Raw genomic sequence first — 23,912 nt, forward strand, 5'->3', positions numbered from 1 at the left:
TGACGTGTAATTTGGAATTTGACTTGCTTCTCTCTCTCCCATCACTTTTACTTTGAATACTCCCCCCTTTATATGTGTGGATAACAAAATTACAAGGTTTTGACATTGGATAACGAGGATAAACATTTTGAACATGTGTTCCCATAAACCAGAGAAGAGGAACCCAGGAAGACAACAAGGCCATGCACTGGAGACGCACCGATCAGTGATTGGTTAGTCTCTTCCCAGCTGGTCCCGGTTATCCAATCGCTGGTCAGTCCGCAAAACCAGTGGCGATCCACTCAACTCTACGCCCGTCACGTTGCGCACATGGATCGGGTCGAGGTGACCACGCCACACCCAGCAGACCGAGGCAGAGTGGCTGTGCTGGAGGAGCGTCTTGTGTAACAGCTGTATCAGCCAGTGGCACCGACGGCAACCAGTTGCGCCAGCAGCACCGTGCCTTGTTGAAATGTCCAGTACGCAGAGGAGGCGGCGCATTCATCGGCCTCTCATCGCGACGGGGGCCGAGAAATAGAGACATTCGGGGAGGGGGGGGGGGACAGTTTGTGAGCGACACTGTTTACATGCGTGTGTTTTTGCCGTAGCTGAAGCCACTTTTCGGAGGAATGAGAGGCCTATGTCCGGCTCTCAAAATGGGATTGTTTCTGCACGCTGTCGGGTCTGTCACCCCCACCGAGTCCGCAGCAGAAGGGGTAAGGCTGAGCACTCAAAAACAAGGCGCTCCCTCCGAGCTCCTTAGCTGGCTACTTACCGGGATAAGTTAGCGGACTGTCCAACTAGCTAGACACGTATTGGCTTCATGAACAACAACCCCGGACCACTGTTACAGACTAGTGGACGTGTTGTCGTCAGGTAGTCGCTGGTTTTTAAAGTGTACCGTGCTGTCAAGAAAGATGTTAGCCTGCCTGCTAAGTTTGGCTGCTAACTAGCCTCGGGAGCTAACTAGCTCTTGTTGCAGCCGGGGCCTTGCTCTGTTGTGTTTATGGTAGAGGCTTGACATTTTAGCCACAAGTGCATAAACAACAAAAGCAGTTCTTCAGGTATGAAGGTATGTATGCAGCCACAGTAGACATAACAACTAGTAGCACTTATTGGTGCATTACTTTTCTAATAAACAGCTCTGTGTCAAGATATTATTGTCAAGTTATTTTCAACGTGTAAACAGTATTCATCAGGTCATATGGCAGGTTCATTCTTCATAAAAAAGTATTTTAAAAAGAGAATTACTGTATCACTATTTATTGTGTTTGAGTATCAGAGAGGAAAGTACCATCTCCAGACTTTCTGTTTCATTCTGCAGTCCACAAGTTTCAACCTGACTGTGTTCATACATTGCAACAGCCGAGGAGCTTAGAAATTCAGAAAAGTCAGATTAGATTTGTCCATTTCTTAAAATAATTGCACCTGCCCAAGTTTTAATATTCAATCCGAGCGTGTTTGGATGCTACGTGTTTTGAGAGTCATGCACATATTGTTGTGTTTGTTATGACTACACGTGTATAATTTGAGTGGGTGGGATGATGTTATTAGTCAGCATCTGGTACTTTTCCTTATCAGCTTTTAAATTTCACGTAATATCGGGTATACTTAGTCAGACACTCCAGTGAAAACGTAGGCGATGCACTAAAACTGAGCTGTATAGTGGGTTTTTTTCTATCTATTGAGCGATGTCACAAGTATGATACGATACGATGATGAGAATGAAATTGTAAACGTGTAAACTATGAAGTAGGACTCATTTCTGACTGTGCAGAAGCACATATTATGATGTGTCAAGCATTTTTGATGAAGAGCTGGAATGAAAAATATGTTATCTGGTACAAAGCTTTTCATAATTATATAAATTTAGACCAGAATTTGCATCCCCATCACTGCAAGTGCATATGAAGCAATGATTTGTATGCTCTGGCCCTAGAAATGTGCAGTGTTGTTCAGCTGTTACTGTAAATATTGGCTATTTGTCTTTCCACTTTGAAATCAAGTTTGATATTCCCCTCTGTATAAGGCTTGAAGGTTTAAAGCTCCTCTGCTGTCCTGCTCATAGGACGTCAAGGGTCACAAACTAACAGACTAAGTGGGCTGTATACTTTTCTTTTTTTCTGTTTTGTTATCACATGCAGTATCAAGCAGTGTCTGTATCTGTTTGTTATCAATGCACGCACTTGTGTTTAAACCATAGAGTTGTGGGACAGCACATATCTGCACTCAGTTATTGACATTATTTCAAGATGAACTTGGATAGTAAAATCATGCGTAGGAACAAATGTATCCTTGTTGCACATAAAGCTGGTGACTCTTAGACACCCTGAACTATATCTACTATTTGCATTCATCCTTCTAATGCTAAACACAACCCAGAGTCAGCTATATATATATAATATATCTATATATATAAATAACTATATTTCATCATGACCAGTGATCGTATGTTACTGTCAGACTTTCTCACTAGCATTTCTCATGAACTCTTTCTTACTTACTTCACAGCACACATTTTCCACTTCATGCTACAGCCTACTGTCACTGTGACTTTGTAGCCGGTTAAATCGCCTATATGAAACAAAACACCCTCATACTTTGTCTAAGAGGCTGAGAGTTAACTGCCGCAGTCACATGACATAATGGGGTAAAATAACGCTTGCTGTCAGTATAAGCCATAGACCCACCACCACACGCATCTTAACCCCATAAATACTTTTGCGTTTTGTTTTGCCCCAGAGAAACGAGGTCTGTTTCTTAACACGACTGCTTCCCAGCATATTTTCAAGTTTTATGTTTGTGCATCTTAAAAAAAAAAACCAAACATCCAGAAACATTCTCAAGGCATCTTAAAAACCTTGAAAGTCTCTCATCTAATGACAAAAATCAGTATTTGCTTTAGCTCCACCAGCTAACCAAAGCTTGATTGTGGTTATTAAATAGTAACTCTTGTACGTAAAAGTGTTGGCAAACATACCGCCTGTTCTAACTTTTAGATAAAAATCAGGCAGCTGAAGTTTGTTGAACTGACTCTCCTCGGCTGCTGAAATTTTTCAAGACATTCCTCAGGGCAATGTCTGCTGTCAACGGTTGCTTAGATATGTGTCAGTAGTGTTTTGTTCTGCATAACCTTGATGACTATGAAAGAGCGCCTTTCTTTGTTGCAGGACAGAATAATAAATAAGAGGTCAGCGAGGTCTTTACGTGCATCAGTTAACTTGCCAAGTCCTACCGGCCTGCACTAAGTGGATCAACTCTGACTGTGCGGTCAAGAATTAACTAAGAACTGTAGCCACTTATCTCCGGGGACAGCATTCGATAGTCACCAAGTCTGCTCATTTCAACAGCTTCTCATTATTAAAGTTGATTATTTTCTAACTCAGCAATCATTTCTGGGTAACCAAATCCGCCTTTTTAATCTGGTGGTATAGCATGAGAGCAGTGGATTGTTTCATTGTTGCCTCTTTGGATGGGAGACAGAGGATTCTAGTCTTTCCAGATTCTTCGCTCGGTCACTGTCTGTCTCGTAGTGTCAGTAAAAAAAAAAAAAAACAGTCAATCAAGGATCTTCATGGATGATGTAAGTTTTTGGTTGACATCATATATCCTAATTTTTCAAAAGAGATTCGATGGTGCGTGTTATCTTTTTTTTTGAAGGCCTGTTTACGACCGCAGCACAGGACGACGACCCAAACAAACTAGTTATCGGTACTGTGTTGCAAAAAGTGCTCGGCCGGGCCAAGTGGACAGAGCGGTCGGTGAGTCAGTGAAAACAGCCCAAGTTATCAGAGACAAAGCGGAGGAACAGAACATCATGTGTTTATTACACAGAGAATGAAATCCCGCTACGTTGTGCTCAGGGTTCTTGAAACAAATGTCACGTTGATAAGGTTGAAACAGCTGTTAAGAAACAAGGTTTAATGTCAGCAAGTTTGGTCTGTGCTGATCTGGTGTGGCGGGCATGACCAATCATTCCTGTGTTACTGCTCTGTGTCTGGCTTTCTCACTGCTTTTCTTGCCGATCTCTCCCAGCCTCACACTTAACGCACACACACACACACACACACACACACACACACACACACACCTCACTCCTCTGTACGCCTTATTATCATGCAGCGGCCCAGCTAGGAGTTGCTCACCGCTGCTGCTTGGAAATTTCCGTAGAGCAATCCTTGTCCACTGTTTGGGCCTGGATTTGAGAGGTGTGTGTGTGTGTGTCTATGTGTGTGTAGGGTGAACAGGGAGAGAGAGAGAGGGAGACAGGGGGAGAGAGTGAGAGTATGTTTAAGAGCTGTTAGACTTTTTTCTTCGGTGGGATAATGACCCATGAGGTGGAGGTGACTTGTCTGGGATTTTTGGACCCTGGATCATCATGTCTCGCAATCTGGGACCTGCACCGGTAATCTATAGAGAGAATAAGATATCCTTACATGGAACTTTAGTTGCTTCATCATTAAGATAATATAGGAGAAAACATCCGAGGCATCATTCCTGCCTTTTCTTTTGGCACTATGCAGATTTGTCTGATATGATTATCGTCACCTGTGACCTTTCACAGCTTAACTTTTCATGGGCGTGATGTGATATGCTTAGTCGGGGTTAACTTTTGATCAGGTGGAGCTATTATTTTGCCATATTGACAGTTCAAACATGTAACAGACTGTTGTTGGAGCGGAGACAAACGCCTTATTGATTTTGGATAAAAGTGGACTGTTGTGTCAAACACATTCCGAAATTTTCCAACATCAGATTAGGCCTTTTGAGTTTTAAGTTGCTGCATAGCAAATGGTTTTGTGCTGGCCGCAGTTCAAAAATTTGCACTTGATATGGGCTTTAAACACTGATGATGATGATATTCTAGCAGCTTAACCAGCACAAGTGGTTAGGACTTGTTTACTTCAGATTCATAGCTAAGTATAAATGTTGGCTTCTACAGATCTGCAGTGTTGTCAGGAGGATCAGCAATATATGACAAAGAGAAAGCAGATTCACTTTTTTTTTCCACCTCATTCACCAGATTGATTCAATTTATTTTTGCAACTTTGAGCATCGCCCCTATTTTTTGTGGACATTGTCAGCATCAGACGCATGCATGCTAATTTTCTTCGAGGAAACGGTTGTTGTTTCTTGCAGTTTGTACATACTGTACTTCAGTACTGCTACTTGAACACCAGTGTACAGAAAGAAAATGTACACAATGAACTCACTCCAGAACAATAAGACACAGGCGATGTTTGACATGTCACAGTGTAAATTATGAAATGACGCTGGCTGGATTCCTTTCAGCTTCTTGAGTTTCAGGATCTTGGTATTGTGCCTGCTGGCTCTGCCATCACACTGTCGTTGCTTATTGGCACACTTACCGAACAGAGCTTTTAATGGTATTAGTAACACCTCTGCTTGATGAAATGCGAGCAAAAGAGGGGAGACTCCAGGAGCTACCATCAACTGTAAGAACTGTTTTGTAGGAGAAGTTTTAGCCTCAGTGATCAGCAGTTGCATGCTCTTATCCCATAACTGTGGGCCATGAAATTTAAAAGAGAAAAGGATGGAAATGAAGCTAGCATGAAACATTAACTGTAGATCTAAAAATGAGACGACAGAAAACTAAAAGTGGCAATAAGACAAATTGCAAACATTCCTGATGGGCGCTTCCTCAGAGTGATTACGGTGCTCTGCTAATGTGATGACAGCTCATCAACGGGATTAGCAGCACTCCAAAAATACACAAATATCTCATGGCCTTAGTTGACCATTTCATTTTTTTATCAGAACCCAGCTCAGTGCTCACTCGACCGGCCCGTGTATTAATGGCTGAAAGTAGCCTGATATATAATTTGGCCTTTTCACTTTTTTTAATTACACTCTGGTGATCTCAGGATTGGTTGTTATGTAGCTTGGCAAAAAAACATTGTTTCTGTTGATTAATGTAAAACACTGAACAAATGTAAGCTCACCCTCTGTGAGGCAAAAAGTAAAACATGAAACATGATTTGGGGCAATGGGGCGGGGGGGGGGGTTCTGTTATATTTTTTTATTGGCGCTGCACGCCGTAACCGGATGCCTCGCGGTGGTGTTTTATTTTTTGGAAAGTTGAGACGTCAATAATAGATTCCTTTTTAAAGGGACCCTGCTTCTCTCTTGCAGAGCCTACTGCACTGTGAAGGCGTTAACAACCACAGCTACATCTGCGAGTCCGGACACTGCTGCGGGGAGTCTCAGTGCTGCAGCTACTACTATGAGCTCTGGTGTAAGTATCCGACTTCTCCTTAAGTTTTTATTGTGTCCACAATATCCCTATCCCCCATAATTCCTTGTGGTAATACTGGATGGACTTCCAGTCAGCACAGATTTTGTGGTATGCTGCAGTTTTGTTGCAGAGTAAATGATGTGAGAATTCAGCTTATATCAACTTAAACAAGATAATATCATCAAACATCCACCTTCTACCATCGAGGGAGGATGACCTAAAGAGGTGGCCTTGTATAAACATTCAGCTGTGTATTAACCTCTTCCGCTCCAACCCTCCTTATAATAAACATATTTTGGGGAAATTCAGGTGGAGGTAGCAGATCAACAATATATATCACATATAATGAGTGTACATCATTTGAAAGCTGGGAACCTGAAGATTAATATGAGATGATAAATCTCCAGTTTAAAGCGTCTAAGGTCTTCACACGTTATGAAGGTCATGTGTTCCTTTGCTCTATTATGTCTTATAAGCCGTAGCTGTTTTTGCATTGATTCCATCTTGCATACCAGGCACGGGTTTTAGTTTCAACATGAGGTGAGTCATGAACAGCAGGGTGCTCGTGTCCTGCAGCCACACAGCTGTAATATTGTGGAAAGTAAAAGTGATGTCTCTTCTGATAACTTGTTGTTCTGTTTCCAGTGCTTGCAATCTTGTGCCAAGTGTAGTATAAAAATAGTTTTAAATAGTTTTTTTATGTGGCCGAGTATACAGTCAGACGTGAAATGACAGGAATATCATGTGTGCAAAGGAGGTGGAATGCACGACCAAAGGAAGACTGTAAGCTGAAAAAGGTGAAGCACAAACATTTCAAACATCAGAAACCAGATTCCATTTATCCAGATTACACAGGTTCCCAAAACTTTTCAAGGATGACGCAGAATTTGAAAGTTGCGTCAGTGCTTTTGCAATGGGCACAATATTTCATCTGCTCACCCCCAGAACACGTTACAGCACTAACCAAGAAAAAGTCTCTGACTTTTTTGAGTGTTAAACTAAGCTAAGCGCATCATAACTGCGACATCATGCACGGAAGCTGTAACTGACTGCCAACACAACAAAGAAGTCTCCAAATGGAGTACTACTTATCCACAAAAATAAATCTGAATCTTCCGAATGAAGACTTACACTTGAGATGAAGTGTCATTGCACTCAAAGAGTTTCTTGGACGGCCAAATGGTGATATAAGACGCTTGAGTGACAGGCGGTGTGATGCTTTTCTCGATGGGCCGAGTGGGTTCTACCACCAGGAAGAAAAATATGTTTAATTAGCAGTGTTGTGACAGATTTAAATGAACTTCCATAAAATTCATTCATTCAGTCATTGTACATCTCTTTTTCAAATCCAGCTGACACGGATCTGTCTTGGGACACAGATCTGTAAGCCAGTCATGTGGACATCAGATGAGCACCCAGAACTGGATGTTTCTTTTGAACATAGATCTCCCAAAATGTTTATTTTTGCATGGAGAATGAAGCTCTGGCTCAAACTCAGAATGAACCTCAAGCATAAAATAAGACAAATTCAGAATTCAAGAATTTTTAGTCATACTCTGTACTACCATAAAGTAGTTAAAATAGAAGATTTCCATGAGTTATAAAATCATCTACCTAAAAGAAATGTTATTAGGCTAGAGTGCAAGTGTCCCAGTTCCTGTGTTTAACAATTGTCTTTTTCACCTTGTCAAAATAAATGTCTACCATAAAACTATATACAGCTCTTTACTTGCCCGGTGTAATGTATCCGCTGTACCTTATTCCAGTTGTTTGAAAATGTTAAAGATCCCTTCCTGACATGTCAGAACAGAGAAACTTGAGCAGATAAAACAGCTGTCGCAGTCTGCACAATGAAGCTCAAACTAAGGAAGGAACAATGAGCAAAACACATTTTCAGTGGAGGGTGGACTTGAATGTTTAAGTATAGAGTTTACTGAACTGTGTAGTTCTGATTTTTGAACATGTTAACATGGGATGCACCCTAATAATTGTGTTTAATTGCCGAATCAAATGTTTGAGCTTTTAAGTTCACTGACCTATTACTACATTTACCACCAAGTGTCTGAAATGAACGTCTAGAGGGAGAAGAGAAAAATATGTTAGTAGTGACTCTGACTCTGTCACAGGATATATGGGTGAAAAATCAAAAAGTCCCTGCGTATGTAAAAGAGGGAGTCTGTATCAGTTAACAAAACGCTAACTGCAGCAGGGTGTGAAGATCGTGCAGTAATTGTGCTACATGTGCTTCACTGATACTGTTTGCAATTGGTCTGGTGCTCTCTTCCTGATATAACATGAGACTTAATGCAGGCGTCGATACAAACTTTAGTCATGATATACCAGTAGTGATGATAACCATGATATTTTAAAAATGAAATATTGATATCATGTTAATAATACACACGTGATAACATTGTCTTCATAATCCAGTGCCTTTTAAATAATTTCCGTTCCAACTTTGTGGTTCACACTCTCTAACATTGGATGTCTTGTCAGATTAACTCAGTATGTTGTTGAGTTGACCTGCAGGAAGGGCTGTGGTAAAGCTTGACAGCATGATGTAAAATCTGAATTAGATTGTATAATGTCACATTTTGCAGACATTTGGGTTCAAATGTATCCCTTTCAAGAATTTGTACAGTCGTGAATACATGTAGGCATCGTGGGGTGAAAAAGGTCGATAATGAAAAATGCAAGAAATGATTAACTCAGCTTATATCTCGATGAGTGCCATACGGTCCAGTTTACATTCTTATTCCCTGTTGTCCTTGAAGTGAAGTTCCCACATTTGTTTTTGTGTTGATGTTGTGGCGTCCCACATATTTCAAACACACAGTAAACACAAACTATGCTGCTGTTTAGACTGGATCCTAGATAGAAGAGTTGCACAAATAATTCCTTTGTAGAAATTGTTCTTAAACAATCACATTGTGTTGGGTTGTTTTTGTCACTGTGTTTATGCCAAAGGAGAACAAATGGGTTTTATCTCTATCGTCATCCCAAAATTTCAACATTTTGATGATCCAGCTACCATTTTTTTTGCCTTTTTTTTTTCTCCGAGGATGACGCCAGAGAAGTCAGAGTTCAGCATGTGATACAGCTGTGGTGTCAAATATGTTGCTCAATAGAAAGAACTGGGAAAGGCTTCAAATCTGTCAGTGTTTTGTCAGAGAGATAAGGATGAACTTTGACCTCTCGGTGATGACTGATGCCATAAAAAATTCATAACGCAACACACACAATGCATACAGCACACAAGCATGTGTATCTTTTTACTATGTTGGAACCAGATGTTGGCGGCATGTGATCTGCAGTGTTATGTTTGTGTTAGCAGCAGGGTGTTTTCTGTTACATCCCCACAAGCTAGAACGTGATGGATATTGTAGAGTATAATCTCTCCTGTTTGATATTAATCAGACACAGTTTCACTGTGAACATTAACACACCTGTGTTGATCTTCTTCTTGCTGTAGGGTTTTGGTTGGTCTGGGCCATCATCTTTATTTTGAGCTGCTGCTGTGTGTGTCACCATCGCCGCACCAAACACCGGCTGCAGCAGCAACAACGGCAGCACGAGATCAACCTCATCGCTTACCGCGAAGCACACAACTACCCCTCCGTGCCCTTCTACTTCAGTAAGAGCTACCACTCGAACACGCACAACATTATGACAGAACGTGATGTGTAGCATCGTGTTGTATGCATTTTAAGATCAGAATGACTTGAAGTGATGACTGATGACAAGTTGTGAGTCCTTGAGGCTGCACAAATGATCATTTTCATATAACCAATGAAGCCAATGACTATATATGGTGTGAAAGGGGTTGTTTGTTGTGACGCAGCCACAGAGAATTCTCACTTGACGCTGCAGTTGTGCGTCTTTCGGCTCATTGTTTCCGTTTTCCAACCACAAACTTGACTATATTGGTTCAGTCTCACAGTTCTCGTCTGCTTTGTTTCCAGCTACAATGAGTCAAAAGTTCTGTTAAAGCTTAGCAGCTAAATAGATTTTTCTCAGGAGCTTGGAGACCAAAAAGTAGAGCTAATTATTAAAAATATTGGACTTTTGAATTTTCCAGGAGGACAGAAACACATCTCCAAATGAATGCTGATGTTTCTCGATGTCTGCTGGAACGTGTAGAAAAACTGTTTTCTAACAAGCTCGCTACGACAACGGTGTTGTAACAAGTGCTGCGTTTACAGCTTGGCTGCACTGCCCCCAAGTGGCAAAACATAAATCGGTTTTATCGTGTCAAGCTTTGTAATTATAGAAACAAGTATTGTTATACATCAAATAGGTGTCAATAAGCATCATGTCAAACAAACAATTCCTAATAATGATGAGGATAAAAAACAGGAACTTAGAAGTATAAAAGTATCATTTGTTGACATATTTAGTAACGTTGGTTTTCCTATCATTGTCATATGTTATCCTTCCCTTTGTAGAAAAAACTAACTAAATCATACATGTTTAGTTGTACAGAAACACTTCTTAGTACCCTGGATTTAATTTAACACCAGTGCTCACAGTATATACATTATATATAAATCCGTTTGTATAAATGTTTATCACCTGACCTCTTTACTACCAGCTACAGTGTATCTGTTGTAGTCCAGTTACAGTACATCAAACCAAAGAATTTCAGACTAGTGACAAGCAAAGCTGTGGTGCCTGACACAAATGTAATGTTTGCACTGAGAAGTATCCCTGGTTTCACACAGCGTCAGAACCTTCCCTGTTTGCATGCCCCAGTTTTCAGGAAACGGCCAGCATTGCTCTCTTGGTACCTTGCCAGTGTTGCAACACCATCCCAGTGCTGCAACAGCCCTCAGCACAGAATTGACCCAGAAATTAGCTTGTTTTGTCACATTTGCTCGCTATTGCTTTGGGAATACTTGAATAGTGGTCTGGGAAGTTCAGTAAGGTCACAGTCAAAGTTTAAGGGATCAGACAGTGTTGTTTATAAACGCTAAATGTATTTACTTGTATGCAATATCTTCAGTGCATATGCAAATATGTGATTTATTCTTTTTTTCCCCCTCTTCAGGGTTTCTGCCAAACTACCTCCTGCCTGACTATGAAGAGGTGGTCAACCGACCACCGACTCCTCCCCCTCCCTACAGTGCCTTACACACAGGGCCAACGTCAGTGGCCTCTAGTCCACTGGCTCCTGAACAGCAGGAGGGACACTGTCCAACCATCCAGCCCACTCCGGCGCCCCCGGTCTCTGACAGTTTGTGCTGCAGACCCAGCATAGAAGAACCACAGCCCCCTACTTTAGACTTTAGGCCAAAGCCTGATAATAAACCCACGCAGACGGCACAAGATTCAGGTGTGATACTGCTGTCCGATGGGCTCAACACGGAGGGACTTGCCAGTCAGGAGAAAAGAAATGGAAGTGGGGACGACTCCTGTAAGGACCCACTGCTGAAGGACCTGTCAGAGAGTTGCGCTGAGGACAAAGATCGACTCCCCAATGGAAGGAGGAGGCGATTCACAGGGGACTCTGGGATTGAGGTGTGTGTGTGCGGCACACGTGGGAGCAGCAGCTTTAGTGGAGCTGGAGGGACAGGCCAGGAAGGCAAGGAGTTGAGGGAGCTGGAGAGCTTGCTGGGGCGTGAGGGAGAGGAAGAGGAGGTGGAGGAGGTGGAGGAGGAGGAGGAGGAAGTGGGCGACTTCTGCGACAGCTGTGGTCAGCGTGCCTCCTTCAGTGTGGAGGAGGAGGAAGCACTAGGCGGGATGGAGAGGCGAGTCGCACGTGGGCCTTCAGGACCCCCTCAGCCGGCTCACCAGATAGGCAGCGCCTCCCTCCACCCTCCGGTGTGCCTCCTCCTCCACACCATCAACGAGCAGGAGGGGCCGCACCACAGCACCAGCACTGAGCCGCAGGGCTGAGACACAGTGAACATACCTTTGTGTCATCGAGGGACGGAGAGAGCACTTGACACAAAGCATGGAGGCATATGCTTTTGTATCTGAGTGTTTTATGTCTGAATACTTTCTAGGTGAGTATTTTTTATGAATGTGTGCATCTTAGATAAAACAGGTGTGGGAGCAGGAAGTGGAATCTCGGCTAAAAATATTGTCACCAAAGGTTGAGTAAGCCTGCTCCTACCCACACTGGAACAGTGGCCTTACCTGTGTATTTGGGGTTTTATTTGGGCAGCACAAGCCCTTTAACAGACTGTGACAATTGGGACTTCTCACACTGCACACCACACACACACACACACAGTCCTTCAGTTGTCCTTCTCGTGTAACGGAAGCTACTTATACACAGTCACAGACTTGATAGCTGAAGCTGTGACGTCAGGACAGGACAATCACTGCCCAGGATGAATGCAGCTCTCCTCACCAGGTGCTTGCAAAGATTTTGCAAAGCCGTACACACAGCAGGAACATTTTGGATGAGTGCAATGTGGAATCAACACACCGTGTGCTTATGCAATCTGACACTGTACAGGGACACTAGAACAAGACTGTGTGGGACGTCCCGGTAGACTCATGCTTCTAAAGTGCTTTTTCAGCGATTTAAAAACCGCTCTGCCTTGTGTCCATTTTTGTTGCTCTCTATCTGCGTTGGTAGTGATAGAGAAGAAGTGCATTAACAAGTCTTCATTTGAGCAGTTCCTATTTTGCACAAAATGTATTTATCTTTATAAATGAAGCTTTTAGTGGAAAAAAAAATCAAAATGCTTACTTTGATTAATTCAGTCTTAAATTGCAGTACGTGATTAAGTCCCTTAAGGTTTTGTTGCAACATGTGTAAGAAATGGACCTCTGAATTGTTAGGGAATGAACCTCATACAGAATCATTTTTTAAAAATGAATTTAATGAATGTTTGTAGTATGTGCCTACCCAAAAAAAAAATCATATTTTTGATGAACAATGACGGTAAAGCTGAGCGACCACAAGAATGCAGGTACCAAAAAAACAACCAAGGAAAGACTATTAAGCTTCTTAGAGATTACAACTGAGATGGGCAACATCAGACCTCAAACCTTTGTGTCAGTCTCTTCATTAGATCACCAACTTCACCAGCTACAGTCTGAAAACATACACATTTACACTATTTGTATTGGATTTTCACATTAGCACAATTTTACCATGCTTTTGATGGAGTGTTCTTTAAAGGTCCAGTGTGTAAGATTTAGAGGGCTCTATTTACAGAATATAATACATGCATATGTTCTTGTTACTTTAGAATGAACCTTTTATATCTACAGACAGACTCTGCCATCATAGTTTCTCCAGCATGCTAGGGAGATGAGAGTGAGGCGAGGCGGTTGCAATCAACGGCTACATCATTAAATCCTACACATTGGTCCTTTTTAATTTAACATTTTAAGAGTTTCTTGAAGAATCCATTCTCAGATTCTGAGATTTCTTTCAAAATACATTAAATATGTTGGAAAATAGTTGCTAAAAACGTGAACGATATGAATGATATGAACGCTATATTACTCAAATGTGGAGTTGGAGGTTAAAACAGTTTTTCACCAGTTTTCAGTCCAGGATTTCTTGGGTGGCTCGATGACACGCTGAGGCCACCCTGAGCATACCCCTGCACCCCTAGCAGAGAGATAGAGAAACAATAATCTCTCTCAGAACGTTTCAAAGTTAGTCATGTCATTTTCTGAGCTTTCTGAACTTCTGACACGTTTCAGTCAATTCAAAGTTACTGCTTGACTGCTCCCACGAGTGGGTGTGGCTTAAGCACATTCAGTGGACACGCCCCCACAGACCTGGAGCTGTCAATACTGCTAATTTTTACCCGATTGTGACACCTAATTTCATAAACTTGTCGATATTTTTAATCATTCAAGTTTGGCTAGGTGGTTAATAACTTTATTCTTTGGTCTGACAAACTCAGAACACATATTTAGTCTTTACATGGACTTTAAGGCTGATTTCAGTCAATAAGACAAGTGCGATTTTCACATAAATATGGTTTATTACAGATAAATGGCCATGTCAGTTGACTGCGTTTGTGTTATACAATCGGACTGCTCCTAAGGAAACGCTCCCTTAGGACAAAAACAGTAATGGTAAAGTCATTTTTGCATTTTAATCATTAAAGGGTGTTCATCCCTGACTCAACTTTACATGAAGGTAATTAATCCCATGATAGTCATGGTTGTAGAGCCACTGACCAGAGACACACAAATATATTTGTAATAGAAGTATTTAACCCTAACTGGTAATTTTAGAGCAAAATATCAATATCAGTTGAAACCTGTAGTTTAGATAGAAAATAAACTAAAACAACAAGCAAAGACAAGTCAACAAAGAATGAGATGATGTAATAAAATAACAGTTTGATAGTCATCCTTGGTTATTCTTAATATCTGAGTATCTGTTGTAAAGAAGCATATGTTTGTTTGTTTTTTTAAGATTATTTTTTTTGGCCTTTTATGCCTTTATTGATAGTACAGCTGAAGATAGACAGGAAGCAGGGGGCAGAGAGAGGGGGAGTGATGCAGTAAATGGCCGTCCGATGCGGGATTCGAGCCGGGGCCAGCTGCAGTGGGGACTGAAGCCTCTTACACCCGGGGCGGCCGCTTAACCCACTACACCACCGACCGCCCCGCATATGTTTGTTTTTATGATGGACTAACAGTACAAGTTAACAAGCAATATTTATAATGCTGCACTGTGGAAAGAAACCCAAGACCACATAGAAGAAGAAATAACAAAAGTTATCAGTTCTATTAATGTATCTTTGGAAGATTTATTAGGTTAAACTGCCTTTAAGAGCTTGAATGTTTTAAATGTAAGCATTTAATCCAAATCTTACAGTTAAATACAGTAGATGTTGATGGATGTGCCATGCAACATGCCACTGATTATATAGCGAACATGCTGTGTGAAACCTTTACAAATTGAATTTAGTAAGTTTACCGTTTGCCCACTCTGAAATTAATTGGAACTGGTGCTAAATGATTTTTAAAAAATCTTTTTGGAGTATCTTTAAAAAACATACCCACATTGCAATGTCTGCAAAGCACAAATATTTCAGCCATTGGTCTTACAGATTTATACTACATACGCCCCTTTAAAACAATCAAGATGTCTCCCAAAATTTCTAGCACAAGTTTAAGTTTTAAACTTTCTGTATTAACGGTAAGATGACTGAATTTTTCCCATCAATGCCTGAACACACTCTGAAGTGCTTTATATGTTAATGCTTTGTGTGAGCTAGAAAGTAACATTGTGTAATTGTACATGTTAGTACCAAGATGAGCTATTTTTTCATATCAGCTGAATCCTTAAAGCAAATTATTGGAAATGTATAAAATTTCAGAACCACTTTATATTTTCAAATTGTGTATAGTATTCTGTAACATGTTTGTGAACCAAATAGTTGCTTTCATAATTTTTATGAAATCATTAGCTTTATTGATATGGACAGATTTATTATTGTTTTTTTCTCATTATGGGTATTATTTTTGTTCCGTTAAGAAAAGATTGAACTTCTTTTGAGACTTTTTTTGAGACCTGAAGTTGTGTGAAGGGTACGTTTGACTAACAATACAGTAGATAACTTGTTAACAAGATCAGGGGCCTCTCGCCAAAGACACGTGTTGTTGTTTTCTTTGTTTTTGTTTTTTTTTCTTCACCAGTGTGTGTAAGGTGGATTTGCACATATTCTTTGAATGTTCTGATCATAAGCCATTTATTACAACAACCACGATGGATGTATGTTCAATAAACATGCCCTTTTAAATTCAAGCAGTCTGTGTTTGAGTGAATATGAATGTGTGTGTGTGAGAGAGAGAGAGGGGCCGGACAGGGTGTGCTGCTGAGCAGGAAGTTAAAGGTACACGATATTAGAGTTGACTTTGATCAGAGAGCAGCTTCTGTACTGTGGACTCAGTTTATTAGCAGTCGACACGATGGCTGAAGGAAAGAGGTGAGCACACGCTTCATGTTTCTGTCTCGTTTTCATGCAGCATCATAAACTGGAGCGAGTGGCGTGTGTCAGATTTCAACCTGCACGCACAAACTGTTGCTAAATAGTAAACACAAACAGCTGTAACTAGTTAACCTGCGTAATGTTACGCACTGAATAATAACTAATACCTGTACGCCTGCTGAATGTGACTTTATCTGCCGTAGTTAGCCGACTAGCTCCCTGGGTTAGCATTTAGCAGTTAGCTTTCTAAGTGACAGTATTTATAGTTAACGTGTTGACTTCTTCTTTAAAGCGCATGCGCGAAAAGCTGCGCAGACAGCGCCGTTCACGTAGACGTCAAGGTAATGTTACGTGCATCGCTAACAGCGTTAATTGGCTAAAATGCCGAGCATGTTTTTATTAAAGACACGTCATTTTGTAGTCCTGCAGTAATGTAACGTCATTGTTAGTCAGCAGTAGATGAGCACAGTACAGACAGCTTCTCTCGGCTCACACAGGACTATTACGGCAAAGTGCTGAAGAAGTCCTCAGACCTGAAGACCAATGCCTGCGTGACTCCAGCCAAGCCCATCCCTGCCTTCATCCGCCAGGCTCTGAAGAAAGTTCACCCTGAAGTCACTGACAGGTCACTGACACTCTCTGTTGTTGCTTCAGATGTATCTACACGCATACTCGCTCTGTATGTACTGTATGTGTGTGTCCTTCTCCCACAGGTATTATGGCTGTGGTCTGGTGGTGCCCGAGTGCTTGGAGGGCTGCAGGATACTGGACCTGGGCAGTGGAAGTGGGAGAGACTGCTACATGCTCAGTCAGCTGGTTGGGGAGAAGGGTCATGTCACTGGTATCGACATGACCGAGGACCAGGTACTGTGCATCAGCATCATAGAGTGGCTGCAACACTCCCCACTATCTGTCTACTGCTAAAGACTCATAATCCAGCTTCACATGGACTGTTCTTTAGACAACATTTAACATTTAACATTTCATTCTAGTCTGTGTTCTGTTCTAGCTTGAAGTGGCCAGGACTTACGTGGACTATCACACGAAAGAGTTTGGCTACAAGAAGCCCAATGTCAATTTTGTCCAGGGCTTCATAGAGACTCTCACAGAAGCTGGTCTGGAAAAGAACTCCTTTGATATCATTATGTAAGACTTGTGTCTTTCTTTCTCTCTTCTTTCCTTCCTGATCGAATACAGAATACAGATCCAATACAGAAGAGGATGAATGCCATAGAACTTTCTTTTATTGCTTAGTTTGACAGTCAATCAAACTGCTGACATTTAGCTATCTCTAGTTAACATTACACTACCGGGAAAAAAAACCTCTTTCTTTGCTGCTTTACCACATTACCACACACATGATCCACTCTATAGTGCATCAGATGGGCTAGTACTCATTGCCTTCATTGGTGAGGATTAGGGTCAGAGTAGGGCAGGTCATGACTTTGACATGCTAAGGGAAAAAGGGAGAACGGGACACTCCCGATTTTGGGGCTAATAAATCATGTAGTATTGAATTGTGTAAAGTGTGCAGGCACTTACTTGCCGATACCCAATCCTGCATTTTAGGCAGTATCTGAGGCTGATAATGGTACTGTATTTTATTACATTTGATTCATATTGCTTGAGTGCACAAAAGATATGATAAAGGAGAAGAAATAAAAAACATATAGCTATATAAAGATAGAACCATTGATAGAGAATAATCCGTTCTTTTGAATGCTGTGTAATTCTAGAGGTTGTATTAAAATATGGATTTTCTGCGATAGTTCCAACTGTGTGGTGAATCTCTCTCCAGACAAGAAGCGAGTCCTGGCTGAAGCCTACAGTGTGCTCAAGGTACACTTCTGACTTCACTTCACTTCATTTCCAATTACATTTTTGATCATTTCAGCCTATGTTTGCATTGCTATTCACGACATACACGACATTGTTGATTGTAGGACGGCGGTGAACTGTACTTCAGTGACATATACAGCAGTGGAAGACTAACAGAGGAAATTAAAAATCACAAAGTCCTGTGGGGTGCGTCAAAATTTATATTATCCTACTGCCATAAAAGCTCACAGACACATGCCAGGATATCACAGTGTAGTTTATCTTGACAGGTGAGTGTCTTGGTGGAGCACTGTGGTGGAAGGATCTGTTGCAGTTGGCTGAAGAAGTGGGCTTCAGCCCACCACGACTGGTTACGGCCAGTGTCATCACTGTTGACAACAAAGAGCTGCAGGACGTTCTGGGTTTGATACTTTTTTATTCATTTGTTACTCATTTATTTCTATTTGTGTATTGCCATCTCATTTGCTTGTTCAGGATGGCTTGCAGTGACAAGTCTAGTCAAGTCTTTCAGTCTAGATCGATCCAAAAACCTTCAAAATATTGCCTGTAAAGGCCTTGCACACACATACAGGTCGGCTCACTGGAAAGGCTCTGCTACAATAAATGGAATGTTAGTGGACCATGGCTGGGGTTTTTTCCCTCATTTTATCAGTTTCATGTTTATGGTGAAACAAATATACACTATGTAATAACGGTGATTGTGGACTTGACAGTTGACATGGCAGTTAGTATCCCGTAAATGTACAAGGACATTATAGATATAGAAGATATCTGTCAAAGAACAGACAAATGAGCTTGGAATAAAACTGGCAAATTCTAATATGGAAAATACAGAAATGCCACTGTGTTACTATATTTGGTTTCAGAGGTTTACTCGGAGCCATATTTGCAGTTTTTAAAAATCACATTGGCAACTTTTCCATTGTTTGCTGCATTGTGGGACAGTGTTGTACCATATGCAAAAATCATGTGGTTTTAATATATAATAACATAACATATAACATTATTTTGTCTTTAAATAGACTTCATGTTGTAATTGCTCCACTGTGAATGATGTAAACCCTTTAAAATTATTGACTGTTATCGTGGCTTAGATATATTTAGACTTTCATAATTTAGATTTACATAGATTGGACACAGCTCTGGTTAATGTTTAACATATGTTAAACCCAGTTCTACTACACTGCTGATTGCATTGATGCTTGCCAGATGTTAATTGTTCAATGAATATATTACACAAGATATAACAGATTGTTTAATTTCAAATTGAGTCCAATGAATTTATGGATTTTTCTCTTGCCTGTTCCGGTAATACAGGTGACTTCAAATTTGTCTCTGCCACATACCGCCTGTTCAAGGTCCCTAAAGGCAACAGCAAGCCCTGTCAGATCATATATAACGGGACCATTACAGGAGTGGAGGAAAGCTTCCAGTTTGACTGTCAGTACACATTCAAGGTGTGTTGATCCCGCAGTACAAGAATAGCTCAATGTCTTCTGCTCAGGCACTCTACGCAGATGATGTCAGATGTGGGTGTATTGCACAGGTCGATGAGGTGGTGGAGGTCGATGCAGAGGTGGCAACCATCCTGACAAATTCCAGATTTACAGAGGACTTCACTTGCCAGCCACCGGGAGGCCCCTCTAAGTCCTGTGGAGTCAAGCCTAAGGTCAGTGTCACAACTGAATTCCTGGATGTGGAAATGTCTGTGTCTGATTTGTCTTTGAGCACTAGAGGTCAGAGGTCACTTTCAAGTGTGTGACCACTGTCTTAGCTGTGCACGTAGACTTATACACATGTGTGCACCAGGACGCATGCTGCAACTTCTTACACACACACACACGCAGTCACATACCCACTCAAACATACATACGCACACACCCACATGCACAAGGTCAAGCAGCTGTCTTGGAGTCATAACCAGACTGTGGAGTCATGCTGGGGAACCTTGGACAGGAAGGAATGTTCTCTTCTTGGCTAATGGAATACCATCTTATCAGCTCTCATGGTCATTCTGTGAACACACACACACACACACACACACACACACACACACACACATCTACACATTTTTTCAACGGCTACGCTAATCCTGTAATCACTCATTTTACACATTTATTCTGCCTTTATGGCTGTCCATTTTTGTTTTCAAGCAGCCAAGAAGTAAATTGAAAATCACATATTACAAATTGTGTTTTAATCTTTGGACTGTCACTCTCAGTTCTGAGATAATTATTTCTAATCAGTGCGGCTAGTTGGTGATAATAGCAATAAAAAGCTTTTGGGTTTGTTTTTCACAGCACAGCTACTGTCAAATGCTGATTTTATGAACAACCAGTATCTGATAAAGGAGACACTGAGCCATACACCAGGGTTAAATATATATTTCAAAGCTTAGTGTGCAACTATTCGTTCTGCCATTATATAGACTGTTCAGAATATTAGTATTCCATTCCAAAAAAAAGAACAACAAATAGAGTCACTTTGAAACTTTTCTACATTCTTTACAGTTATTTCGGATGAAACAAAATCACTATGTTGTACTTAAATGGAACTAGAGGTAGGATGTAAACTCCTAATGATTTCTACTATGTTGAACTGTTGATACAGGCAGGCGTTGTGGATCCTTTCGAGCTGGTCCTTCAGCTGGGGAAACAGAGTCCAGGTTCAGCCACAGGGGGATGCTGCAGCACACAGTCTGCCTCCTGCTGCAAATGATGGTGGGAAGAGCACCGTGAAACACAGGCCCAGCATCATGCTGCGTATGCATGATAATAGTAGTTCAGAGGGACAGACTTAATTATGTCATTGTTTGTGTCTTAATTAACATTTCAAATGAGATTGCAGCAAATGAAATGAATCTTTGCTGACATGAATGTGTCTTAATGGAAAACAGAAAAGACTGTATGAATTTCATTTTTTTTCAGATGGTAATCTTGCATGAATAAAATCACTGTGGCTTTGTATCAAGGCAAAAAAAAAAAAAAAGTATTGAGCACTGCTAAAAAAAAATCTCTTAGACATCTGAGTTTCACGTCCCTGCCATTCACACCTTTATCAAGACTTTTCCCATCTTTGCCTCAACATATGACACTATCTGTTGTTATAGCATATTACTAATTTTATTGATTTGTTCAGGCAGTGTATTGATATGATTTGCTTGTATAGGAGAATAAATATTGTCAATCAGTAGAATGTTCTATTTTCTTTTCAGTGTTGTAAGTGTTTTAAAGCCAAGAACAAGTCTAAAAAGAAATGTTATATGCATGAATAATTTGAAATAAACCATTGGTAACGGTCACTCATTATGAAACTATACTGTAGGCAATAGTTACTAACCTGTGAGTTGTGACATTCAATAGGGTCCAAACATAAATCTGAAGGATAAAAAATCAAAAAAATATATATTTCTATTACACAAAACTTATTTATGACGATTTTCTTTTAAATTTTGCATTTACTCATGAAATACAGAATACTTTCACCTCTTTGGGTTTTTGAACTTCAAATAAAACAATCTAAAGAATATAAATGATGCTTTGCTTAAACTGCCTGTAACTCACGTCCACATTAAGGCCTTAACCTGCGATCAATTTGCTCATAAGTAGAGAGTGCTTCATATGAAGGGATTGCTTGTCAGAAAATGTGAGCACCACTACAGTAGTTTTGCATCACTGTGGAGGGTATTTAAGTGCATCAGCACGCCTTATAATAATCCAAGTATTTCAAAAATGAGCATGTAGTTGACAGTCTCAATATAAACCTAACATTAGAAATGATTTAATTGATCACTTATACTGTGCGCACTATGTCTATGCAGATGTTTGTTTTTCTCCTGTTACATTTTTTTAGTAGATGTACATGTTATAAAAGTCACGAGCAGAGCCCTGTCTGTCTCTTAAACATGAGGTGCACTTGTTTTGGAATTTGATTCGCCAAGGAGGCTGCGGACGCCCCGCCCCTCGGGCAAGGGCCGCTCCTGATTGGCCGCCGCCGTCGCCTGTCTCGGGGACATCAGGGGAGGCACGAGTTGGCCCATAAGCCTGCGCTCGCGAGTCATCAGTGTCGGACACGTAGTGGGAACGAGCAGGTCCCGATGCACAAGCCACGGCGACCCTCGGCGGAGATGAAGGCGGACTCCGACTGGCTCTGATTTTTAAAAGCCCTTTTCATTCAGGAGGTTGGTTGCCAATGGTTATCAATATGGCAGAGCCGTTATCCCAAGCACCCACCGCTGCAAAAATGGCGTCACTTAACCGGGTCCGAGCTTTGGCGATGATTTTCTTAACTGTCACTGGCTGTTGTGTCACCCCGACAAGTGGCAAGGAAGGGTCCGAGGAGACCGTCATCATAGGGCTCCGACTGGAGGACACGGACGACATTTCCTTCATGGATAAGGGCTACCTGCGGGTGAGTGAGCGCTCTCGGGTGAAATTAAGGGTGTACGGGCAGAACATCAACAACGAGACCTGGTCCAAAATTGCTTTCACGGAACATGAGCGGAGCCGGACGGTAGGGAGCCTTGACAGCTCCTCAGGGGATAACCAGAGCCAAGAGGACTCGTCCGGCTTGCATCCCTGCGGTATTAGGACTTCGGATATAATTATATTGCCCAACATCATCCTGAATCGAAAGACGTCCGGAATAGTTGAGATCGAGGTCAAACCTCTGCGAAAGACGGAGAGGAGTAAAGCGTATTACCTTTGCATCGCCACCGCGACACCGGCCGTGCCCGGGATGCACGACCCGTGGACGGAGAACACCTGGATCTACCACGATGGGGATGACACCAAAGTGATAGTGGTGGAGGAGAAAAAGTTTCTGCTGCCTTTCTGGCTCCAGGTCATCTTCATCTCCATGTTGCTTTGCCTGTCGGGTATGTTCAGCGGCTTGAACCTGGGGCTCATGGCTCTGGACCCCATGGAGCTCCAGATAGTCCAGAACTGCGGCACGGAGAAGGAGAAGAATTACGCCAAAAAAATAGAGCCGGTCAGGAGTCAAGGGAATTACTTGCTTTGCTCGCTTCTGCTCGGGAACGTGTTGGTGAACACCACGCTGACCATCCTGCTGGATGATATCGCCGGTTCGGGCTTGATCGCGGTGGTCATGTCCACCATTGGAATAGTCATTTTTGGAGAAATCGTACCCCAGGCCATCTGCTCCAGACACGGCCTCGCCGTGGGCGCCAACACCATATTCCTCACCAAGTTCTTCATGCTGCTCACCTTCCCCGCATCCTACCCGGTGAGCAAGCTGCTGGACTACCTTCTGGGACAGGAGATAGGAACCGTGTACAACCGGGAGAAGCTTCTGGAGATGCTGCGCGTCACGGACCCCTACAACGACCTGGTGAAGGAGGAGCTGAACATCATCCAGGGCGCGCTGGAGCTCAGGACTAAGACCGTGGAGGACGTGATGACGCCGCTGAGAGATTGCTTCATGATCCCCGGGGATGCCACCCTCGACTTCAACACCATGTCCGAGATCATGAAGAGCGGCTATACGCGCATCCCGGTCTACGAGGGCGAGAGGTCCAACATAGTGGATCTGCTCTTTGTCAAAGACCTGGCGTTTGTGGACCCGGATGATTGCACCCCTCTCAAAACCATCACAAAGTTTTACAGCCACCCGTTACACTTTGTGTTCAATGACACCAAGCTGGACGCGATGCTGGAGGAGTTCAAAAAAGGTGAGACGGCCTGATAAGAGTGTCATGTATTCATTCATCACGTGTTATTCATTTATCACTCTGAGAAGAGAGAGAGCGCTCCTTCATTCTCACTTTAACCTCTCTCTGACCCTCATTGCACAAGCAGGTTTGGCCCTTTCACCATCCTCCCCCCTAACTTGGATGAGGGAGGGAGGACAGGTGAGTTCTGAAATAGTTATATTTCAGGTTACAAGCAGCCACAGCAAAGCAG

At 41.9% G+C, this 23,912-nt stretch overlaps 3 protein-coding genes across 5 annotated transcripts in view; all 3 read left to right on the forward strand.

Annotated features, from left to right (window-relative positions):
* The first annotated feature begins 244 nt into the window (after positions 1–244).
* Positions 245–15,749, forward strand: wbp1lb (WW domain binding protein 1-like b). Of its 3 annotated transcripts, none has more exons than XM_019260105.2 (4): positions 245–695; positions 6,133–6,235; positions 9,708–9,869; positions 11,283–15,749. In XM_019260105.2, exons 1-4 carry the CDS (start codon positions 609–611, stop codon positions 12,128–12,130), a joined length of 1,200 nt encoding a protein of 399 aa, XP_019115650.2. In that variant the 5' UTR covers positions 245–608; the 3' UTR covers positions 12,131–15,749. The 3 variants fall into 3 exon arrangements, with proteins under 3 accessions (XP_019115650.2, XP_019115652.1, XP_019115651.1); XM_019260107.2 differs by lacking the exon at positions 245–695 and adding an exon at positions 708–1,051; XM_019260106.2 differs by lacking the exon at positions 245–695 and adding an exon at positions 4,224–4,384.
* A 257-nt stretch (positions 15,750–16,006) lies between these two features.
* On the forward strand, positions 16,007–21,183 carry as3mt (arsenite methyltransferase). The gene is made up of 11 exons (XM_010734204.3): positions 16,007–16,149; positions 16,445–16,493; positions 16,650–16,777; positions 16,866–17,016; positions 17,162–17,298; positions 17,922–17,991; positions 18,096–18,177; positions 18,261–18,392; positions 19,309–19,448; positions 19,538–19,660; positions 20,602–21,183. The coding sequence occupies exons 1-11, from the start codon at positions 16,133–16,135 to the stop codon at positions 20,707–20,709; spliced, it is 1,137 nt and encodes a 378-aa protein (XP_010732506.3). The 5' UTR covers positions 16,007–16,132; the 3' UTR covers positions 20,710–21,183.
* A 467-nt stretch (positions 21,184–21,650) lies between these two features.
* cnnm2b (cyclin and CBS domain divalent metal cation transport mediator 2b) overlaps positions 21,651–23,912 on the forward strand; it is a 38,350-nt gene continuing 36,088 nt past the window's right edge. The window contains exon 1 of the mRNA XM_019260110.2: positions 21,651–23,680. Within this exon, the coding sequence (XP_019115655.1) occupies positions 22,183–23,680 (1,498 nt within the window). The 5' untranslated portion in view covers positions 21,651–22,182. The remainder of the gene's footprint in view (positions 23,681–23,912) is intronic.

This window comes from Larimichthys crocea, chromosome X, assembly GCF_000972845.2.
Source record: "Larimichthys crocea isolate SSNF chromosome X, L_crocea_2.0, whole genome shotgun sequence".
NCBI classification, from domain to species: Eukaryota; Metazoa; Chordata; class Actinopteri; family Sciaenidae; genus Larimichthys; species Larimichthys crocea.

Coding starts and splice junctions, on each gene's coding strand:
- as3mt (XM_010734204.3), top strand. Junction 18,178..18,260: donor AAATCACAAAGTCCTGTGGG/GTGCGTCAAAAT, acceptor TTATCTTGACAG/GTGAGTGTCTTGGTGGAGCA. Junction 19,449..19,537: donor ACTGTCAGTACACATTCAAG/GTGTGTTGATCC, acceptor TGTATTGCACAG/GTCGATGAGGTGGTGGAGGT.
- wbp1lb (XM_019260105.2), top strand. CDS start 609: ATGAGAGGCCTATGTCCGGCTCTCAAAATGGGATTGTTTCTGCACGCT. Junction 6,236..9,707: donor CTACTACTATGAGCTCTGGT/GTAAGTATCCGA, acceptor TTCTTGCTGTAG/GGTTTTGGTTGGTCTGGGCC. Junction 9,870..11,282: donor CTCCGTGCCCTTCTACTTCA/GTAAGAGCTACC, acceptor CCCCCTCTTCAG/GGTTTCTGCCAAACTACCTC.